The sequence below is a fragment of the Neofelis nebulosa genome, chromosome 2 (genome assembly GCF_028018385.1).
Source record: "Neofelis nebulosa isolate mNeoNeb1 chromosome 2, mNeoNeb1.pri, whole genome shotgun sequence".
Lineage (NCBI taxonomy): Eukaryota > Metazoa > Chordata > Mammalia > Carnivora > Felidae > Neofelis > Neofelis nebulosa.
Genome location: NC_080783.1, coordinates 21,315,267 through 21,336,977, shown reverse-complemented (window position 1 = coordinate 21,336,977; position 21,711 = coordinate 21,315,267). Strand labels below are relative to the sequence as shown.

The 21,711-nt window shown below is 48.2% G+C and overlaps 1 protein-coding gene across 2 annotated transcripts in view; it reads right to left on the bottom strand.

The window, feature by feature from the left end:
• The window catches only part of MREG (melanoregulin), a 62,308-nt gene extending 41,731 nt beyond the window's left edge, over window positions 1-20,577 (bottom strand). The window contains exon 1 of one of the 2 annotated variants that reach the window (XM_058705819.1): window positions 20,407-20,577. Coding sequence is in view for 1 of the 2 variants with exons in the window: in XM_058705814.1 (XP_058561797.1) it covers window positions 16,158-16,252 (95 nt within the window). In the remaining variant the exon portion in view is untranslated. Of the gene's footprint in view, window positions 1-16,157; window positions 16,610-20,406 lie in introns of those variants that run through there. The other variant, XM_058705814.1, reaches the window with a different exon arrangement.
• Between the last annotated feature and the right edge of the window lie 1,134 nt (window positions 20,578-21,711).

Here is a 21,711-nt window from a genome sequence, read left to right as displayed (position 1 = left end):
CGCTGACAGCACGGAGACTGCTTGGGATTCTCTCTCTCTCTCTCTCTCTCTCTCTCTCTCTCTCTCTCTCTCTGCCCCTCCCCTACACATGCAATAAATAAACAAACAAAAATAAATAAGTAACTTTGAAAAAGGCAGAGAACAGACCAGACACCTGGGCAGAGGTAATTTTACTATGTTAAACATGAAATTTAGCACTACATATCCCAGCAACAAAAACATGAAGGAAAATCCAATGGGAGAATAAAATTCTCGTGAGATTAAAAGAAGAAAACAATTCACAAGAAGAGGTGAACCTTTCACCGGTTCTGAATTCAAGGAAGCACCATAAATTTAGAGCACAATGGCACGGAATAGCCACCAAACTCCTTACCAGAAAATGAAGTGGTAAAAATACGCATATCCAAATACTTCCAGTAAACAATGTGGATGTTGAGTAAGAATTTCAGTAGCCCCCTTCTTGTATGTTTGCTTAATGATTTACCCTTCACAAGGTGGTATCCGTGCTTGGGCTTATGGAGGAGGTGAGCCGCAAAGTGTCATACTCAGGACATGCTTGTACATGGCCCTGGTTAGCTTCTGTGGGACGCACAGGGCGGGTCATGCTGAGGCTACTTCCTTCATCTAATTATATGTATGAAGCACTGACTTCATGTTAATCGCAAGGCTCAGTAAAACTGAGTGAAACAGACATGATCCCGGTCCTTGGACCTCACTTACAGCCCAGGGAGGGGAACACATTAATGATCAGGTGACTATATAATGAAAAACAGGGTAGGTGCTATAAAGGGGGAGTTCAGGGAGCCTTGAGAGGCAGTGAGAGAAAGCATCAGGTAGACATCATAAAGAAGGGGTGCTTGAGCTTTAAGTTGAAAGAACTATGTTCTAGGCAAATGAAACAACACATTCAAAGGCCCTGGGGTGGGAGGGAGCAGGGTGTAGGAATTGGAAGAAAGAGAACATTGGTGACAAAGTGATTTGGCCATAGTGTTTTCTAACATTGACTAGAAATGTGGTCTTTATTCCTAAAAGCAAGGTAAGATGTAAAAGGGCTTCAAACAGGATGTGATATGACATGCATAGAATTACATGTTCAAAGCCCTTTCTGGTTAAAGTGTGGAGAACGCTTTAGAAGGCTGAGAGTGGATCTGGGAAATTCATTAACATGCAAGAGAGGTAACTCGGGTGAGACACGACAGGTATGAGGATTAGAACAGTGGTGTAGAGAAAAGCACACTATTCGGGAACGTGGACAAGGTACGAGCTCTCCGGCTTGTTCATCTGGATGGTGAGGGCTGTCATTTTCTGGAGCAGAGCTCTAGAATGTCCCGTGATCGTGGGGGTGGCCAACACACCTGCAGATGTGACGTGAGACAATGACAAAGGAGGACCAGAAGAAGACTCCCAGATAAGCAGACGACCCCTGGGAAGGAGGGATAGGAGTAGCTGACAGACGGGCTGGAGGTCAATATTGAGATTTAAACAGAAGCTAGCACTGGGGAAATCTTGTAATAGGAAGCGAAGTACTAGTCAGCAAAATGGGGTTCAGCAGCAGCAGGGGTGTGGGGGTCAGGCTACCAATCAGAGACTCAGACTTAGGAGAGCTGGCCAGGACCCACTTGTAAAAACTGGAGGAAAGGTGGGGATGGGGTTTTCGCACCAAGGCCATCAGGAGGCCAGCTATCTACATCAGACAGAGGGCTGAGACACCGGATCCTCAAATCCCTCAAGCTGCATGGTGGAGTGTAGGGGCTGGGACTGGACGAAGAGGTCAGAGCATTCCAGAAAGGGGCCACCTGTGGGGAAGCAGACACAGCACAGCCACACTGTTATCAGAGTCTCCCTGCCTTCACATAGGCTGCCCGACATGCAAACGCTGAAACGCAGAAAGCCCTTCTTCTTAAGAGTGGTGAGCCAATGAAAGAGGACACAAATGAGGCCTCGGTGCCCTGGCCACCCAGGCGTTAACGAGCATGTCAGATTCCTTCTTTCCTTCCTTCCTTCCTTCCTTCCTTCCTTCCTTCCTTCCTTCCTTCCTTCCTCCCTTCCTTCCTTCCTTCAGTTGTTTATTCGATGAACATGGAATGGATGTCTGCTGTATACTGGGCACTAGGCTGGGTGTTTCGGGGGGACTTGAAACCAAAGAGGACATTGCCCCTGCCCTTAGCGTAACTATAATGTAATGAGAAAGTGAAATTTTAAAAAGTTAAGTATAAACAGAATGTCATAGGAGCAGAGAAGGAGTGACAACCTGTGTGTAGATAGGAGTTCAAGAAAGGTTTCATGAAGGTGACATCTAACCCAGACCTGACGAAGGCACAGCCTGTCATCAGGAAGAGAAGCCCAGGGAAAGGAATTCTTGCAGAGGGAACAGCAGGAGCAGCACACAGAGGCTTGAGGGGCCCACGGGGCTGGGGAATTTCCAGCGTCCCTGAGTGGTTCCACCACGCGGTGCACGCACACACGGAAATGGAGGGGTGGGAAGAAGAAAAGGTCATTTGGGGTCAGACTGATGACAGTGCTGGGGCTCGGGCTTTAGTCTCTGAACTGTGAAAAAGTGAAGGGGATTTTGAGCCTTGTCGGGTCTGGGTTTCAGAAATAACTCTGGAGAAGAAGGAACAAGGACAAGGCTTAGGAGGCTTAAGAGACAGTAGGTGTGGTGTTCACGGCCTGAACTTTGAGGTCCTATGTGAGGGGCCCGGGAGTGGCTGTGGGGGTGGAGTGCAGCAGGGGATGAGCAGGGCTCCCCTGGCAGAGAAAGACAGAAGCCCACAAACCAGCCACAACAAGAACGGCCGCTCAATTTAAATCTCATTTGCTGGGGTTACAAGGAAGGTTTCTTCGGGGAGGTGGAGTTCTGCTAATAAAAACATGTGTCCCCATCATGTGAAATACTGGTTGGGGTGAGCACGTACGACGGTGTGGCTGGGGAAGCCGGGCGGGGACGGTCATGAGAGGCCGCGCCGCAGTGCAGCTGAGGCAGGCAATGGCAGTGCTAATGCACTGTGGCACGCAGCCCGGAGGTGCGAGGAGAGAGTCAAAGCGGATGTGGGCCAGGGATGCCTTTAACTGGGACGGCACAGAGGAGGGAGGCCAAGGCTGACCTTGAGCTCACAGGGCAGTCAGAGAGGGGTCAGGATCTGGGTTTGGGAATAAGGACAGGGCCAGACATGTAGACTAGGGAGAAATGCACCTGTGTTTCTATCACCTCAACAGCCTGAGGAGTAAGGAAAGGTCTCACGGGGAGAGCTAGACTTAAAAAGCAGGGATAGTGGGGTGATTGGAAAGACCAGGTGAGAGCTGAGGAAGACAGAAAGCTGGGCCAAGAGGAATACCAAAGGGCAGGCAGACACCGGAGAGGTGCCCGTGACGCAAAGGGTACCGTCATCACTTGCTTTCCGCTGACAGATTTTACAGCCACTGACACACCATCTCTGTACCACACAGAGCTTCGCACAGGGCTTCCACGTCCCATCCTTCCTGTTACACAACCATCTGAGGTCAGAAGAGTAAGTAACACTATCCTGCTTTGCAGACAGGGACCAGCCTTCGGAGTTGCTTGACTTTCGGTGCTTAGGTGGCCAGCTGACAGCGTCCTCAAAGCATGAGGTCCCCAGTGGGGTGGCTCCAAGCAGTACATGTCACAGATGTGACATCCAAATGCCGTGACGGGGATACACTCACGAATGGAGCGGCTCAGATAACAGCTACCCGTGTGAAGCGCTCCCTGCACAAACCGGCAAGTTCCCCTGGGGCGTCCCCTCCTGGCATCCAGACCCCAGGGGCACACAGAAGCTGCAGCCATGGCTGCTGATGCCATGGTACACGTCCCTCTCGGGCCACGAAACCCTAGTGCTTTCCTGAAGCCACTCTTTTATTTGTCCCCGAATCTGCTTCATTTGTGTAAGTCTTGACTCTTCAATGAGCTGGTGAGTTCCTCTAGGGCAGAGATTGTACCCTGGACCTTCTGACATTCCACATGACCTGGCAGGGTCGGGCACAAAGAAGGTGCTTCAAAAGTACTTGTCAAAAAAATAAGTAAATAAAAAATAAACAAATAAAAGTACTTGTCGAAAGCAGCAAAGTGACCTATTAAAGGAAATCTCAGACATAATTCATTGTGGTCACCTTTTTAAAGCTTCCCAAAAGCAGGTTTAGAAATTAGCCAGTATCCACCTGCATAATCGGTAACCGACAACATTTGACCATGAATACCCTAGCCACTTTTCTAGCAATCCACAATTTCTTTGCATGTTTTGAAATTATGACAGGTGCCTCCCTGGCAAGTCCCCCTGCCTCTAACAACCAATCTCTCTCTCCCTCCCTCTTTGTCTCTCTCTCTTCTCTTTCACCCAACACACACACGCTCACACATGAACATGCGTGGCTCCGGCCAATGTAAAACACAGCCTCTCCTGCTTAATCTGCACACCTAAAGGACGCTCTACAGGACAGCCAACACTAGGCCCGTTTGGAAGGGCTCGTGTCTCCAGACAGGGGCTGCCTCCAGAGTTCTCTCCATGCCTCGCCCTTCCCTAATTGTGAGCAGCATTGCCCCGGCATCCTATGAGTGTCAGACTGCCTGGTCACTGACACCTGGGTGGGGGGACATACAACAGGAAAGAGAATCGAGAGCTTCTGCCTCTGGGTGAGCAATAACTCTGACCCGTGGTGTTTTCTTGTGGCTCCCTCCGTCCTCCTGAGTGTGGAATCTGACCTGTGCATCTGGTCAACCAAACACTGGTCAAGGTGAAGGTGAAGGAGGGTGTGTGTTCATGCAGAAGGTTCTGTCAGACCCCACCCCAACTGGCTCACTGGATCCCGGATTCTGTGCTCTGGCATGCTAGTCCCTGCTCCTTTTATCCTGTACCACTACTCACCCACGGCATTAATCCACTTTATGTTAAAATTTTAAACCCTTGGAGTGGAGATACCAGAAGAAAGAAATGTCTAAAGCAAACAACTAGAGAGCTTGGGAACCTCTGTGTGCCAGAGACTGTGAAGGGAATTTTACTGTGTAAAGAGAATTCAGTGCAAAGGCCCTGAGGTCTGAGCCCAAGTAGCCCAGGGAGGACAGAAGGCAGGGAGGGAGGGCAGGTTGAGTCAGGAACTTCATTTTCTCCCCCTCCCCCATATAATGTTTCTAAAAGGTTCTAAAGAAAGTGAGAGCAGCTGTTTTGCCCCTGGCCACCATCTGCTGATGATAAATATTTTATTAACCTCGGGTATTTGAGAGGTGGCTCTGAAGTTACATTAGAAGCAGAAGCGGCTTTCACTCCCAAAATGTAGGATGATTCCACCCCTAACCCCACCGGGGAGCACAAGACTGAATCACTCCAGAGTCTCTCCTTTCCACCCATCTACAGCTCACAGGAGACTCAAGACCTAGCAACACTGGACTCCCCCCCTAGGGACTGCGGGTGCCAAGTGCCAGTGGGCATTAAGGCTGCTTACCAAGAGTTTCCAGAACTTTCCATGAGTCCTCACTACCAACCACGTGTAAAAGATTTTGGAAGTCCCCACAGCATACCAGGCTGGCTGCTGATGCCCACAGCTGCAGTGACTTTACTGTTCTCCCCACAGACAGGCTGTGTGTCCGTGTTCTCCGGTTTAAGACTGAAGGCCTGGGTGGCACAGTCACTAAGTGTCCAACTCTTGATCCCAGCTCAAGTCATGAGCTCATGGTTTGTGAGTTTGAGCCCCATGTTGGGCTCTGCATTGATCATGCAGAGCCTGCTTGGGATTCTCTCTCTCTCCCTCTCTCTCTCTCAAAATAAACTAAAAAAAAAAAAAGAAAAGAAAAAGAAAAAAGATTGAAATCCCCAAAACAGTGAAGACACAAAATCTCCAGTAAACAGCAACCAAAGGTCTCAAAAGGCAGACCCCAAAGGCTGTCTGGTGGCACCCCCTTGACTACTTAAGGACTCCTCAACCGATTTCCCACCAAGAACTGAATTGCCTATGGAGCCCCTGGTTTCCAGAACTTTCCCTTCCTCTCTAAGGAAACCTCCCAGTGACAGGGCAGGTGGATCCAAGGTCCTCTCCCTCTCCTTCTTTTCCCCTTCTCCCTCCATCTCTCTCTCTCTCTCTCTCTCTCTCTCTCTCTCTCTCCCTCCCCCTCCCCCTCCCTCGTTCCCTTCTTTCTTCCTGTCTTTCCTCCCTCCCTGCCTCCCTTCTTCCCTCCTTACTTTCCCTCCCTTTTTCCTTCCTTCCCTCCTGCCGGATACTCTGGCTCTTTCTCAAAGCTTACAAGATCCATTATTTAACCGCAGTGTAAACATGGCTCCACAGATCTGGGAGTTTTTCTCAGCACGTCACCACCGAAGTCCATGACTTCCTTCAATGCCAGAGTCACAACCCGCCTCAGCGTGAAGGATGAAAAGCAGCGACGCGGGGCCTGTGCTGTGGCCCTGCTGCCTGTCCCGTGCTCCTGGGCTCCGTGCCTTCCATGGCCATTGTGTCTCATGCCTTTGTACGGTGCCGTCAGGCCTGCAGATGGCCCGGACAGAAACCCTGTGAGGCGGGCAGGGAGGCTGAGGAGATGCCAGGGCTCGGGAGAACGAGACCCAGTCCTTGGTCCCTCCTCTGCTCACACTCATCCTGGTCACCTCACCCAGTCTCAGGGGTTCAAATACCACCTACGTGAGGAAGGTTCCTAAGTCTATACCTGTGTCCGCAGGCTCCTACGCCTCCTGCCTCTTCCCCATTTCTGTGGATGTGTGATAGAGGGCTCGAGCACACCGTGGTCAAAGCCAAGAGCCTGGTCCTCCCACGGGCCTCCCCACCAGCAGGCTCTGCTTGGATAATGGAACCTGCATCCTTCCAACCGTTCAGGCCAAAATCTTTGACGTCATCCTCGGCTCTCTTGTCCCCTACCTCCAGGCCATCAGAAAGTTCCACTGGCTCTACGTGAAAAAAAATGTCCGCCTCTGCCCCTGCGACCCCGAGCCAAAGATAAAAGGAATAGGCACTAACACACCACACCACAGAGTCTGGGATCTGGTGAGCCAGGGTGGGACGGTACATCTTATGTAAGAATCCCTCCAATTATTTTTTCCGCTGATCTACCTCTTGCTACCATTGCCTCCCACCAATTCCATCCCTAATACAACAGCCAAAGTGATCCCTTTACTATGTAAATCAGACCGCGTCACCCCTCCCTCAAAACCCATTCAGTCTAGAATATAAGGCAAAGTCATCCAGTGTTCTGTGAGGCCCCATATGACACCCCAGGCACTCTGGCCTCTTCGCTGTTCCCTGAACTCCTCAGTCACACTGGCTGATCCTTCTACCTAGAATGCTTTCCCCCAGGTATCCACACACCTCACTCTCTCCCCTCCAAATTTTTATTTACACATCAGCTCCTCGGGGCGCCTGGGTGGCTCGGTTGGTTAAGCGTCCAACGTCAGGTCATGATCTCGCGGTTCATGAGTTCGAGCCCTGTATCGGGCTCTGTGTTGACAGCTCGGAGCCTGGAACCTGCTTCGGATTCTGTGTCTCCCTCTTTCTCTGTCCTCCCCTGCTTGCACTCTGTCTCTCTCTCTCAAAAACAAATAAACATTAAGAGTAAATTTTTAATAAGTAAATAAATAAAATAAACACCAGCTCCTCAATGAAGCCTGCCCTGAATAATCTACTTAAAATGGCAAGCATGCTCCCCTGCCCATGCTCTGCCTTTTCTTTTTCCTGTGCACTTACTTAGCTTCCAATTTACCTATTATGTTTGCTGCTTCCTCTCCCACTAGAATAAAAGCCCCATGGGGACAGGATCACTACCTACTTTGCTCAGTGATATACTGCAAACGCTTAGAACACCACCTGGCTCGTGGAAGATGCTCAATAAATATTTGCTGAATGATGAATTGTTGTTTCCCGAGTTCACAGGGCTCTGAATGGCAGAAATGAGTCTAGAATCCTTGTGTCCAGACTCACGGGCCAATTAACATTTTTTAGCTATTTAAGCTTATAAAAGTAGGCTCACGGTCTTGTGGGAAGAAGCAGACAGTTATGTCAGGTGACAGTGCTCTGAAGCACTTTATTCACATGGTGGATGAGGGACAGAGAAAGGGCATGGGGACACTGTTTTAAAAAGGGTTGTGAGGGAAGCACTTTATGACAAAATGATTTCGAGCACTGACTTGAATAAAGTGAGGGAGTTACGCATACAGGTAAGTGGAGGAAGAACATTCTAAGTGGGCAGGGCAGGAAGTGCAAAGGCCCTGAGGCAGCAGCGTGCTTGGTGTATCTGAGACCAGTATGGCTGAAGGATGAACAGTTTTACCTTATGTGCTGACTCTAAAATCGAAACCTTGTATAATAGCCCTAACATGGAAACCACCCAAAAGTTTGCCAACAGAACAGATGAACAAAACGGATGCCCTATAAACCAATGAGAATCACAAACCAAGCTATACATAGCAACTTGGATGGCTCTCACACAGTTTGGTCTCACTTAGGTAAAGTTTAAAAGCAGGCAAAAATGAAAATACACTTTTAAGGTGCACACATATGTGGGAGAGCTATAAAGAAAAGCCAGGAAATGACTATCACAAAGGTCTAGATACAATCAGGAGTGGGGGATACAGGATGAAAGGCAGCTATCTCTTGCCCTGGAAGGTGGTTACAAGAATATTCACTTCATAGGTGTTGTTTATACTGCACATATTTTTATATGTTTTTAATTTCTAATATTATACATATAAACCTGAGTTTTTAAAAGCTAGGAAAAAAATAATAAGAGGCAATACAGTAAACTCTTACCACCTTTCAGGCAGTACAAGGGACTGATAGATACACACTGTCTCACCAAAATTATTCCCTAAAAAAAGCACAGAAGAACAGAGCGCATAGCATACAGTTGGTACAAAACTATTTATTAACCAGACTAAAAAGGATTTCCATTACTAACTACAAAAAAAAAAACCAAACACCTATTTTACCCAACATTTAAGCAGAATTTACTTTTTAAACAAAGGTGGAGTGATAAGATCACTTCGAGAGATCTAGAGAATGAAAAGTTCCAGGAAACCTAGATCATGCGATGCCTAAGGGAAAAAAATTTCATCTTCTCAGGAACTTCCCATGTCACTGAGATTGACTTATGAAACTCACGAATGGGGAAGAGGGACACTGGAGGTGGGCTGGGAAGAAAACCTTTAAAAGTCATCCTTAGACCAACCTTGAGGGGCTGACATCTTGGTAAAGCATTTACCTCCTACTCATTGGACGTGAGGCCCTGTTCTGGGAACTGTGCCCTTGACCTCCACCCTTCTTCTCTTTTAAGAAGGTAAATGTACAGGCTTTGCAACAGATCCTTCCAGCCCCTTCCTGCAGCAGGAATCTTTTGTGCCTCTCTAGGCGCTTCCTGTGAATCACCGTCTGGCCCAGGGTTCCAGGCTTTGTACCTGCCAGTTCTGCAGGAAGTCATGGGTGAGCTGTGTTAGCTCAGAGAAGCCTGCCACACATAATGGGAAAAGAGTCAGGCCATCTGGGCCCCGGGCTGAGAGATCTCACTGACACGAACACTTCAGCCAACATTTTTTAAAGCCCTTCCGAGGGGAGAAGACAATTTATTCAACTCAGAGGTCACCGGAGCCCACGCCGCGAAATGAAAAACTGCACACATGTGAAGAAAGGATTATTGTCCTTCTTGAGCTGGTGGTGACTGCCTTCCAAATAACTTAAACCCACCACTTTTCTTTCCCACAGGCACCTGCTTTCACCAGCCTGAATCAGAAAATCGGGTCCAGTGGCTCTCGATCCCAGGTTGTAACGATTCAGGGCAAGTCTCATCCATCAAACGCAGTTTCTAGCACACAGCCCATAAGCCGCTAGCTACACCCCTCCCTGCATACTAGGTGGCCCCTGCTATTTCTACGGCACTAGAATAGGAGTTGATTCCCAGCTCAGCCAGCTATGCCTCTGAGCTAGCTACAGAAGCTCTTGTGCCTCAGTTTCTTCAACTGTCAGGTGGGGATTATAGACCCAATGACAGTTGAGGCTCCTCATTACCATATCTGTACCTTTTCCCACGTACTGAAATTTATCTGTCCTCCGAAATCAAATCACCGATGCTGGTGGTGCTTTGGCAGCCCCCGAGGGAGGGGCACGTCCCCAGCTGAGGTCCAACAAGGCAATGCTCTGCCTCTTTGTGTCAGCTGTCATCCTGTACACGAGTGGACTTTTCGTGGTGTATTTAATGCCACGTCATTTGCATTTTTGTGCTATTTATTGGTGATTCTGCTGTTTAGAATGGCCCCCCAGCATGGTGCGGCAGAACTAAAATATGTGTGTTCGACGAGCCTCACTCAGGCATCAGTCACAGTGCCGCTGGCCCTGAGTGCAATGTCAATGAATCAACAATATACTAAAAATAAGGTGTCTTTACGCAGAAGCACACAGAAAACAAGATACGTGTGGACCAGCTGACAAGTCGTCTCGCAGGACAACAACCCTGGATTTTCCCCTCGGAGCAATGAGTACTTTCAGTCACCATCTGCGGGGGCCACAGCACATAGCCACAAAGAATAACGAGAATCGGGTGTACCTCACAGGGTTACGGCAAAGATTTAAGTAACGGGCATACAGGCAGCGCCCAGTACAAGGGGAACGCTAAGCACGACCTATGAAAGGTCAGGAGAGCTGAGCGGGGAAGGCTCCCGTCCCCACCTCAGTCCTCACCCCCGTCTGCATACCCAAGCAGGAGCCGCAGACAGAATGTTCCTCGATGGTCCGGGAAGTTCCATTCTGTTGCCCACACTCACACGCCCTGTTCCAGGCCTTCTCAGAACCGCATGAAACAACCATCAAAGAGCAAACTGAGGTTTTATTTTATTTTTCTCTACTGGGGACTCCAGGCACTGCAGAAAAAGGAAACCCCGACGGCTGTAAATTCTGAGAGATACGTCCGTAAATTCTGCTACCTGGCGCGGAGGCTGTGGACGGGCATGGAGGAGAGCAGGGAGCCAAAGACATGTGGAAGCTCATTATGTGGTTCACGTAGGTGGCTGAAGGGAGAGCCACAAATGAAAACTCAGCCGTGGTTGTAATTCTCCCCCTTTCTTCCTTAGCTTTTCAACAAGTGGACAGTCGTGGTGCTTATCGGTTATCGACAGCCCACAGAAATTAGAGCTTAGAGTAAGTAACATTTAGAGAGTAAGAATTGCACTTCTCTGCAAAACTTCAGTGACCCTCGTGAGATATGCTTTAGTGTCATTCCGTGGCAGGCTCTTCCAGGCCCCCCATGCCCGTCTGTATTGGATGTCATGTGGCAGTAAACTCTGGTGCCAGAGGGCTTGGACATTGCTCTGCTTAAAGGCTGTGCTGACTGCAGCTGCGCCTCTAGAATCGTATCATTTCAAGGGTCACAACTCACGCTCATGGGGGAGTTTTATATGGCAAGAGTATGCTTTCATCGCCGATGGAAGAAAGCCATGCTATAAAAGTGAAATAAAAACCAATGCATTAAGCTCACTGAGCTCAAACATTTTCCCAAAAGTACCCCGTAGTGGGTTGAATAGCATCCCCTAAAAAGATACGTCCAAGTCCCAACCCCCGGTTCCTGTGAACGTGACCTTATTTGGAAATAGGGGCTTTGCAGGTGTGATTAAGTTAAGGATCCTGAGACGTGATTAACCTGGATTTACAATGGACCCTACATCCAATGACTGGTGCCCTGGCAAGAGCAAAGAGATAGACATTTGAGACAGAGGAGAGAGCACAGGGAAGAAGACAGAGGCAAAGTTTGCAACTGAGCTGCCAGAAGCCAATGACACCAGGAGCCACCCAAAGCTGAATCCTGCAAGAAGCAATTCTCCCTAGAGAATTGGCTTCCACTTTCTGGCTTCCAGAACTGTGAACGAATACATTTCTGTTGGTTTAGGCTACCAAATTCATGGTAGTTTGTTGCGCCAGTCCTAGGAAACTAACGATACGCACCCCATATGTTCCTTTTAATTAGTAACATGAAACCTCGAGCCAAAAAGTCATTCACTGTTGTACAGACAAGTGATCAATGAGCTCGCCATTCCAAAAAAATCCATTTGTCCTCCATGCACGTTGGTTCGTTGTGGTTTTGATCACTATTTACATTAGGGAAAGGAATTAGTGCAGGGAAGAATGGCACGCAGAACCTCCGACCTTCCACGGTGACTGAAAACAGGAGTCTTCTAGGATTCCGTCCTAAAATCGGAGTCAAGGGCAGAAAACTGAAACTGAACAAAACCTCTGCTTTTCTTTGGGCCTGGAGCCTGGTGTCAAGGTCAGGCCACGTGTCCTTTCTCCAGACCTACTCTCAAGCTTCCTGGCATTAGAGAGGACTGCTCACCTATTCGCTGGTGAAGCAGCCCCGGGCGGCTAAGGAGTTGGGCAATCTGGCTGGGGTGGCAGCACCCACCTTCGAACTGTAATAAGCACAGGTGAGTGACCGAGGGATGAAAAGGAAGTAAAGAGAAACCATCACAACCTGGAGAAACTTTCCAAGGCTTCATCACAAAGCTGGCAACTGACATGGGCCTTAAGAAGAGTAGACTCTTGAGAAGTAGGACAGAAAAACAAAAAGTGAGGCCCCTGGGTGGCTCGGTCGGTTAAGCGTCCGACTTTGGCTCAGGTCGTGATCTCACAGTTCATGATTTCAAGCCCCGCTTTGGGCTCTGTGCTGACAGTTCAGAGCTTGGAGCCTGCTTCAGATTCCGTGTCTCCCTTTCTCTCTCTGCTTGTCCCCCGACCATGCTTAGTCTCTGTCTCTCCAAAATAAATAAACGTTAAAAAAAGTTTATAAAAAGAAAAAAACAAAAAGATGTTTAGCTACCAAATGTGACATGGGCAAAGACACCAGGAGGGAAAGCAGTGTGACTGTACCTGTCACAAGCAGAAACTAGAGAAAGCAAAATCAGAGAATCCGGGGAAAGAGGAAGCACGAAAGAAGGCGCGGAGGGTCAGCGCAGAACTGTGTCTTGCACGCTGAGAATACAACATCACACTTCTTTCTCTTGTAACCGTCAAGAGAGCAGTGTTCATGTAGTCAGCCAGGGGGCAGAAACCACACTTCACGGTGGATGGGTGCTAAAGAAGACAGGGAGGGGGGCACAGTGAACAACTCTTTCAAGACATTTGTGCCAGCCACAGAGGAAAGCAAAGGATGGCAATTAAAGGGCTTGGCCATATCAGGATGAATTTTCAGTCAGGGGAGGCCTCAGCATATTTCTAAAACAAGGGGAAAGAAAGAACCAGTGGAACAGAGAGAAATACAGATTGCAAACCAGACAAGGGACAGGCTTTTCCCTTCAGGTACACGGTTCCAGAAAAGGCAAAAAGAATGAGGTCGAAACATAAAAGGCATGATCAGACTGGCAAAGGAGGAGAGACTGAGAGCTGGTTTTCGTGAAAGAACAAGAATCCTGGAACAGGATTGCAGGTGACCATGCAGACAAAAGACAAGTGTCATTTCCCCAACCACACCTCCTCCAGGCACCGTTCCCTAAGGGCATGAAGCAAAACTTGAAAACCATTACTTTACCATCAAGGACTTAGCTGAGAGGAGGACATCTATGCAAAACCTTTCTTTATAAATGAAAGGAAAAAAAAAGAAAAAAGATAATGTAAAGAATGAAGTTCTCCATAAAATTAAAATTAAGGCCATCTGGCCACATGATTTCACCACATCAAGATTTCAAACCAGTCACTCTGGAAAACAATCTGGCAGTCTGTCAAAAAGTTAAATGTAGAATTACCATACGACCCAGCCATTCCACTCCTGAGCATATACCCATGATCATTGAAAACACACATCTGCTCAAAAACTTGTACACAAACGTTCACAGCCCCAAAGCAGAAACAACCCAAATGCCCATCGGCTGATGAATGGATAAGAGATATGTAAATCTTACATCATGGATGAACCCCAAAAACACGATGCTGAGTGAAAGAAGCCAGATGCCAAGGCCACATATGTATGATTCCATTTATACCAAATTTCCAGAATAGTAAATCTATGAAGACAGAAAGCAGATTAGTCGCTGCAGGAGAAGGGGCCGGGCAAGGAAGGGAGAGTGGCGAGTGACTGCTTAATGGGTGTGGTGTTTCTTTCAGTAGTGATGAAAATGTTCTCTATTAGAGAGTGGCGATGATTGCACAACCTTGTGAATATACAAAGAAAAAAAAAAAAACACTGAACTTCTCACTTTAAGAATAAATAAACAAACAAAAAGGATTTCAAACCAGACCTCCTGATGACGTGAGTAGGAAAAAACATACAGGTACCCACACACACACCTATCACTGCCCCACACATCAATCACTAAGTGGCTCTTCCCAAACCTTGCTACCCTGAAACGATGCCAGAATTGACACTAAACCACAAAAGACCAGTCCATTCATATTCACATGCTCAGAAGAATAACAATGATAATTAACAACAACTAGAATTTATTGAGTGTTTACTATGTGTCAGACATTCTACTAAACACAGGGATTAGCTCATTTCATTTCTCATGGAAACCCTTTGAGGTACACACTGTTCTCATCCCCATTTTATAGATGAGTAAATTAAGGCACAAATAAGTTCCATAATTTGTGCCCAGTCACCCAGTTGGAATTTTCACCCCAAACAATCTGACTCGTGAGGACTATACATACTGTTCTGTCCCCCATTGGCTCCATCCTCCTAAAAATCACTTGCAAAATGTACTGACTTACAGTAAACCAGGGCAGGTCAAGATTTTTAACTCCAATAGCAATCCTGGATGGAAGACTGGAAAGACCCAAGGCACTGAGAAGGAGTGCTGTATTTCTAGTGACAGTGAATATTGACAAGTTGGATGTACAAGCCAAGCATGAAATTCTAGGTTGTTACCCACTTCATTTGGGACCAAGGGAACTTCACCAGATGTCTCCCTGCCCATGTTGACCTAACAATCTAAGTGGGAAACCATCAGCAAGGGCACACAAAAACATGGTGTATTGTGTGTACAATTGTTTATATATAAAAGAACTTGACCTGTATGTTTACATACATGTGCGCTCACTAAGCAGTGAGGGGCAGATGGTAAATCCCAAACCCTAAATCATAGGAGTGAGAGATGAATAAGCAGAAAGCAATCCAAGAAGACTGCTTGGGGGCGGGGGTGGGGGAGGGTGTTGAGAACCAGCATTTAGGAGGGGTGGGAAAGATAAAGGTCACTCCTTGAGGCAATCGTGAGGGGAATAAGAAGGCTGGATGGTTCCTAGAGCGGCCAGGATGCCTGTCTGGTTAAATCAAGGAGTCCGCAGTATTTAATATGCTGGAAAATAAGAGTGGGCAGACAGTAAGGGGATACATAAGACCTCAAAAGTCAAGGCAAGTGTTTGGACCTGACAGAGTAAGAAAAGGTAAATCATGCTTTGGAAAAGTAATGAAAGCTTTATCTTGTTAACTGTACATTGCATAAAAAAAACACTGGCTTCAATATTTGCTTACCAAACCCTTGACTTTCACTTCACGTCCTGTTCCCTAATTTCATGTTAAATCTTTCATTTCTATCCTGTCTACCTCCAAGGCATGCCCTTGTGGAACCTTCGCTTCATCAAAGCGGAGGTACAAAATAATTGCTTAAAATGACAGCCCCGAACAAAACTGTGTCGTACGGCCCTTCAACAAAGCCACGCCAAATGTGCATCCAATTTCCTCACGCTTCCTAACTTCACCTGTAATGAGACCACATCCCAGTGAACAGGATGCCCCTTCAGAAAATAGGCATTTTTTTTAAATGTGGAAAATATCCCCTGTGCTCAGTCACTTAAATTGTCTGTCTTTGGTAATAAACTTGAATGCAAAGTATCCAACTTGTTTTTTTTCCCCCTGGGTGAAACAGAAACTCACAGGCGTCCGTTTCACTGAAATACGTCTATCCGTACGCAGTGGGTCACAGCAAAGGACCCAAATCAAGCCCCTTTGCAAACTTCTCTCCGGTCCCTCCCTTGGCGCGGATTTCCACACGCATCCACCCGGGTCTCCGGCGTCTCCGGGGATCTGTGGCGGCGGGCAGAAGTCTCCCCCAGGGGGCAGGGTCTCCAGGAAGGGACCAAGGGGCGCCTCGGGGGGCACCGCGAAACCCAGCCCGCCTCCCCAGCTCGGACCAGCGCGCAGGCAGCAGGCTCCGCGCGGCCGGCCGCGCACCCACCTGACCAGGGGCTCCTTCTCGGGCACGGCGGGCCCCTCCAGGCAGCTGCACGGGCAGCAGCAGCACACGGTCCTCAGCCAGTCCCGCGGCCCCATGGGGAGCGAGGTGCCCCACGGCGCCGGCACACTGGGAGACGGCCGCGGCGGCGGCGGCGGCGGCGAGCGAGCGCGGCTGGGGCGCGGCCACCCGGCCGGCGTCCAGGTGCGGGGACAGTCGCGGGGCCGGGCGTCGCGGGCCAGTCCGTGCGCATCACGCCGCGGCCGGGGACGCGGGCGAGGCCGAGACGCCTGCACGGCCCAGGTCTGCGCGGCCGCGCGCTTTCCTGCACTTAGGTTTTGTTTGGGGCGCGTGTTGCGCTGGGGCTTTTTCCCCCCTCTTTTCTTTTAATTCCCCGGGCGCAAATGGGGACGCATGCGTCCCCGACACGCTCTGCTGCTGCCCTCTAAGGAGGAAGCAGGGACTCCAGGCGGAGGGCAGCACCGACGGGCAGCCCCGGCTGGGGGGGAAGGCGGGGCAGGCCCCCAGTCGCCGAGCACGAGGTTGGCCTGAATCTATTCATACTTTTTATTGGCTTCACTCCCGGAGAAAATAAAAGGTCCTCCTTCCTACTCCCGTGCCTTCAGAGCAGTGCTTAGGGCGGATTTTTACCGCGTCAGCCCCACACAGAGTAAAAGCGACCAGAAGAGCACGCATTGACACATTACAGAAGTGGGTTTCTGGGACCCCCTATTCAGGGACGTTTAAGTTCATTCCAACTTTTTGTCACTAAAATAATGCTGCAGGGCACTGGGTGGCTCAGTCTGTTAAGCTAAGACTCTTGACTTTTTAAGATCTTTTGTTTTTAAGTCATCTCCACACCCAACATGGGGCTCAAACCCCCGAGAGCAAGAGCCCCACGGTCCCCCACCTGAGCCAGCCAGGCGCTTCCAGAAGTAGGTTTTTTAAAAGTACTATATCGCGATGATTTTTTAAGTCGTTTTCAGGGTCACTGGTCCTTAAGTAACTCCCTTAAAAAGGGGGGGGGGAGTGTGTGGGCAACCTCTATCATTAGTTCCCTGCAATTTTCCAGCGCTATTTATACTCTTATTTATGCTTGTAGGAACTTGCAAGTATATGTACTTACACCCCCCCCCCCTCCTTTTTTCACCCAAAGGGTGACATACTCCACATATTTCTGCCCTGGCTTGTTCCACTCAGTACATCATGTAGACTGTTCCACATCAAGCCGTGTGTTTCTTCCTTTATCACTTTAACAGTTATATATTGTGGAGTCATACTGATGCCCGTATGTGATTCAGTCGGACCCCCTATTCAGGGACGTTTAAGTTCATTCCAACTTTTTGTCACTAAAATAATGCTGCAGGGCACTGGGTGGCTCAGTCTGTTAAGCTAAGACTCTTGATTTAGGCTTAGGTTACCATCTCAGGGATGGTTCCTGTGATCCAGGCGCTCTCTCTCTCTCTCTCTCTCTGCTCCAAATAAATAAACTTAAAAACAACAACAACACATATACCTATTGAGTAAATGCTTGGCAGCTAAATGCTGGGTCATAGGTAAGATGCCTTTTTAAATTTTGATGGATCTTGTGATTGCTCTCCAAGGAGGCAATTCCAATTTGTACTCTGACAGCAACATGTGAAAGTACCTATTTCCGTATGCCCCCACCAGTCAAGCTACCACCTAATTTTTCATCTTTGCCAATCTGATTTACTCAGCAAATACTTTATAAGCATCTGTTATGTGCCAGACTTGTACCAGGCGCTAGGGATACAGCAGCGAACAAAAGAAACAAAAATCCCTATTCTCTTGGAGCAAACGTTCTAGGCAGAGAGTTAGACAAACAAAACAAGTGTGTTCTTTAGTGTGTTAGTAGGTAATGTGGGCTATGGAGGAAAATAAGGCACAAGAAGTGCCAGGAAGGGGTGTGTGTGTGTGTGTGTGTGTGTGTGTGTGTGTGTAGTGGGGAGAGGGATGTTGTCCATAGTTTTATATAGGGTGGTCACAGAAAGCCTCCTAATATGGTGACATTTAAGCCAAGACTTGAAGATGAGCAAGCCAGCTATGATATCACAGGGAAAGAGCATTTCAGGGAGAGTGAGACTGTGTGCAAAATCCCAGAGGAGAGAGAATAAACTATAGGGTGCATGAGAAAGAGAATTCTAGGGGCCCTGGAGAGGTGTGGGCCAGTAGGAAGAGTAAAAGGAAATGATGGAATCAGGGACCACGTAGGACTGTGCAAGGATGCCGGATTTTGCCGAGCTAAGCTCCGAGTTGGAGGGTTTTGAGTAGAGGGAGTGATATGGTCTGCCTGGGTGGTTAACGGGATCCTTTGGCTGCTATCTTGAGAAGAAACTGGCTGCAAAGGGCTGTTTAGGGAGATACAAATGGAGGCCATTCTAATGACCCAGGTGATGTACCACGGAGATAGCAGTAGAGGTCGTATGGACTCTGGATAGAATTTGTTGTTTGCTGTTATTGTTGTTTTAATTTTTATTTATTTTTGAGAGACAGAGCGCGAGCAGGGAGGACAGAGAAAGAGGGAGACACAGAATCCGAAGCAGGCTCCAGGCTCCGAGCTGTCTGCACAGAGCCCGACGTGGGACTCGAACTCACGAACAGTGAGATCATGACCTGAGCCGAAGCCAGAGGCTTAACTGACTGAGCCACCCAGGCACCCCATGGATGGAATTTGAAGGTAGAGCCAACAAGAGTTGCTAAAGGATTGGAAATAGGGTGCGAAAAAAGAAAGAAGTGACTCCAGGTGAGGGCTGACCAGCTACAAAGGTTGAATTGCCATTGATTGAGATAGAGAAGAGTGTAGGGGGAGCAGGTTTGCAGGGGTGAGGAGGAAGAGCAAGAGTTTGTTTTCAGAAGTGTCGATTCTCATGGGCAGTGGATTAATTTTTTAAATGTGTTGCTACACATAAGCGTGTCCTGTTGTGGCTACATTATAAGGCCGAGGGAGTTTATCAAGTGTGTGTTCATTGACAGGCTGACTACCGAAGGATAGGAAGCAGAAAAGGAGGTTCCTGTGACTCTGACTTAGCTGGGGAGACTGGATGTGGACCCATCATGAAAAACTAACCTGACAAAAGTAGCAGCTACTGGCAGGCAGCACGGGGCTGTGGTATCCAGCCCAGCACCAGGCCATTTATCACTTGCATCTGTGGCAGGACAGAGGCTGAGTGTCGCCCTGGACAGCAAACTTCCCACTAGCTGGAAATCCCCTTGGGTGAATGCACTAGGTTCTAAAACTGGTTTTTGAATGTGCATCAACCCACTTAGGTTCAAGCAGAAAGTCGGTAGAGAGGGCTGCCAAAATGTGAACTCAGCCAGCAAAAAGATGAACTCTCGGGTCTGGCAGCTACTGTTAACTACTGGAGTTGAATTTATCGAGTGGATGAATTACAGAAGGCTTTCAGCTCTTGGAAGATGTAGGTGCCCTGCCCCTTTACTGGCTTTGATCTTAGACAAGTCATTTTTCTGAACCGCAGTTTTCCAATCTGTGAAATGGAGACGATGAATCTGGCCCTACTGAACAAGATACAACTGTGAGATTCAAATGAAATGGTTTAAAAACCATAAAGCACCTTAGAAATATCAAAGTTCAACACTATTTGTTGGGGTTATTACGGAGGATGGCGAGATTATACACAATGCTTGGCTAGCTAAAATGTAACACGGAGATCTTGGTGGCGGAATGGGAACAGAAGGGGGGTCCCCCCATTCGGGTGGAGGCAGCGGGAAGCTACGTACATTCCCAATGGCTTGAGGAATCCTTTTCACCTCTTTCTCAGCACAGAAAGTAACAGCCTCCACGAGGCCCTTACCTGGAGGAAGGGATGCATCAGGAAGAACATCCACGTGTGAAGGAGCCAAAGCTGCTCGCACTGACCCCTGTGTTGTTAGGGCAGAAAGAGGGAACTTATAACCCAGTTCGTGCTTCCGTTTCAGATTGGCACCCACACGTTGCCGGAAGTCGACATCCAGAGTGCCGTTTTTGGGAAGCCATGGGTTAATATCTAAGGCAACCCGAAGCATATGCCGTAATTGTTTCTCATTTCTATCTGCCCCATTGGCTTCAAGTCACTGCTTTAGGACCTTGATATATCGCCTTTGTTCAGAGCATGAGGCTGCCCCACGTAGAAAGTCTTAATAACGCACGAGAATAAAGAGAAAAGGAAAACAAAACCCAGGCCTGAAAAGTTCCAGAACTCGGCTGTTCTCGGAAGAGAAGCCGGTGACTTACTGCGCAGACTTTCATTTTCGAGCGTCCCTTCGGGTCGGTCTCAAGCGCTCACACGGGGCACCACTTGCCAGGAATGGACGGCAAACCCTGTGCTCACGGAGGAAAGATTACTCCACACTTTGCTAGGAGAGACAGGAGAAGGCCTGGGGGTCAAAGTTTGCAGACGAAGACCCCGTTCGCCTCACTCGTATTCTCGTTTATTGTGGTGTCAGGTTAATCATAAATCTTAGTGGGCTTGTGTACAGAGGGCGTATGACATTCCGGGCGTGCAGGAACAAAGGGCACATGACTTTAAGGTGAACAAGCACAAGAGACTAATAAAATCAGAGGTGGGCAGCAAGGGCCTATGTGTCCTACTGTTCTGCTAAACTGAGAATACAATGTAGAGATAACAGAGTTCCCCAAGGACTGCAGAAACACTTGTCAGGGCCGCCTAGGCATTCCGAGGCAGGGGGGCTATGCAGGCCTGGGCATTCCAAGGTGCCCGCACCCCCTCCAAGCATAACTGCAGCCCGCCAGAGATCTCCGTGTTACATTTTAGCTAGCCAAGCATTGTGCATAATCTCATCATCCTCAGTAATCATCCCAACAGCTATTGTTTTTTAATGCTTATTTATTTTTGAAAGAGAGAGAGAGAGTACAAGCAAGGGAGGGGTTCGTCGAAGCAGGCTCATTGCTGATAGCAGAGAGCCCAACGTGGGGCTTGAACTCACCAACTGCAAGACCATGACCTAAGCTGAAGTCTGACACTTACCTGACTGAGCCACCCACAACACTATTGATTAAATCCAGTATAGGCCTGTTGGGCAAATGTGGATTCCAATGTTAGTGGGCTTACCTATGACAATACTTCTTTTCATGTTTGTAACTCTGCCTTGTGTGGGCATCTTTTACGAGGTCTGTTTCAGACATGATATTCTAGAAAGCCAAGGAACCACATCTACTTAACGAACGTGATCAGGAGGTTAATGTCCTGTGCCTTACAAAGAATCATGTATACTGTTGGCCTGCTCTAACAATTATTAACATTTTTCTTTTAAAATTAATTTTAAGTTTTAAAACTTATAAATGAAACGTTCCTCTAAAAAAGTTGAAATATTACAGGGTAAGTTCCTTCTGACCATGACCCACAGTCCTGTTCACTTTCTATCCTGTCCAGGGTAACCTTGTTATCAGTATGGTACCAACCTGTTTCTGGACAGACACGCACTTATGTGCCCCTGTGTTGTCTAATAACATCACTGTGTGTGTCATTATTTTTGGTAGTGTTTTGTTTTAATAGAAAAGGCACACATTAATCTGCCA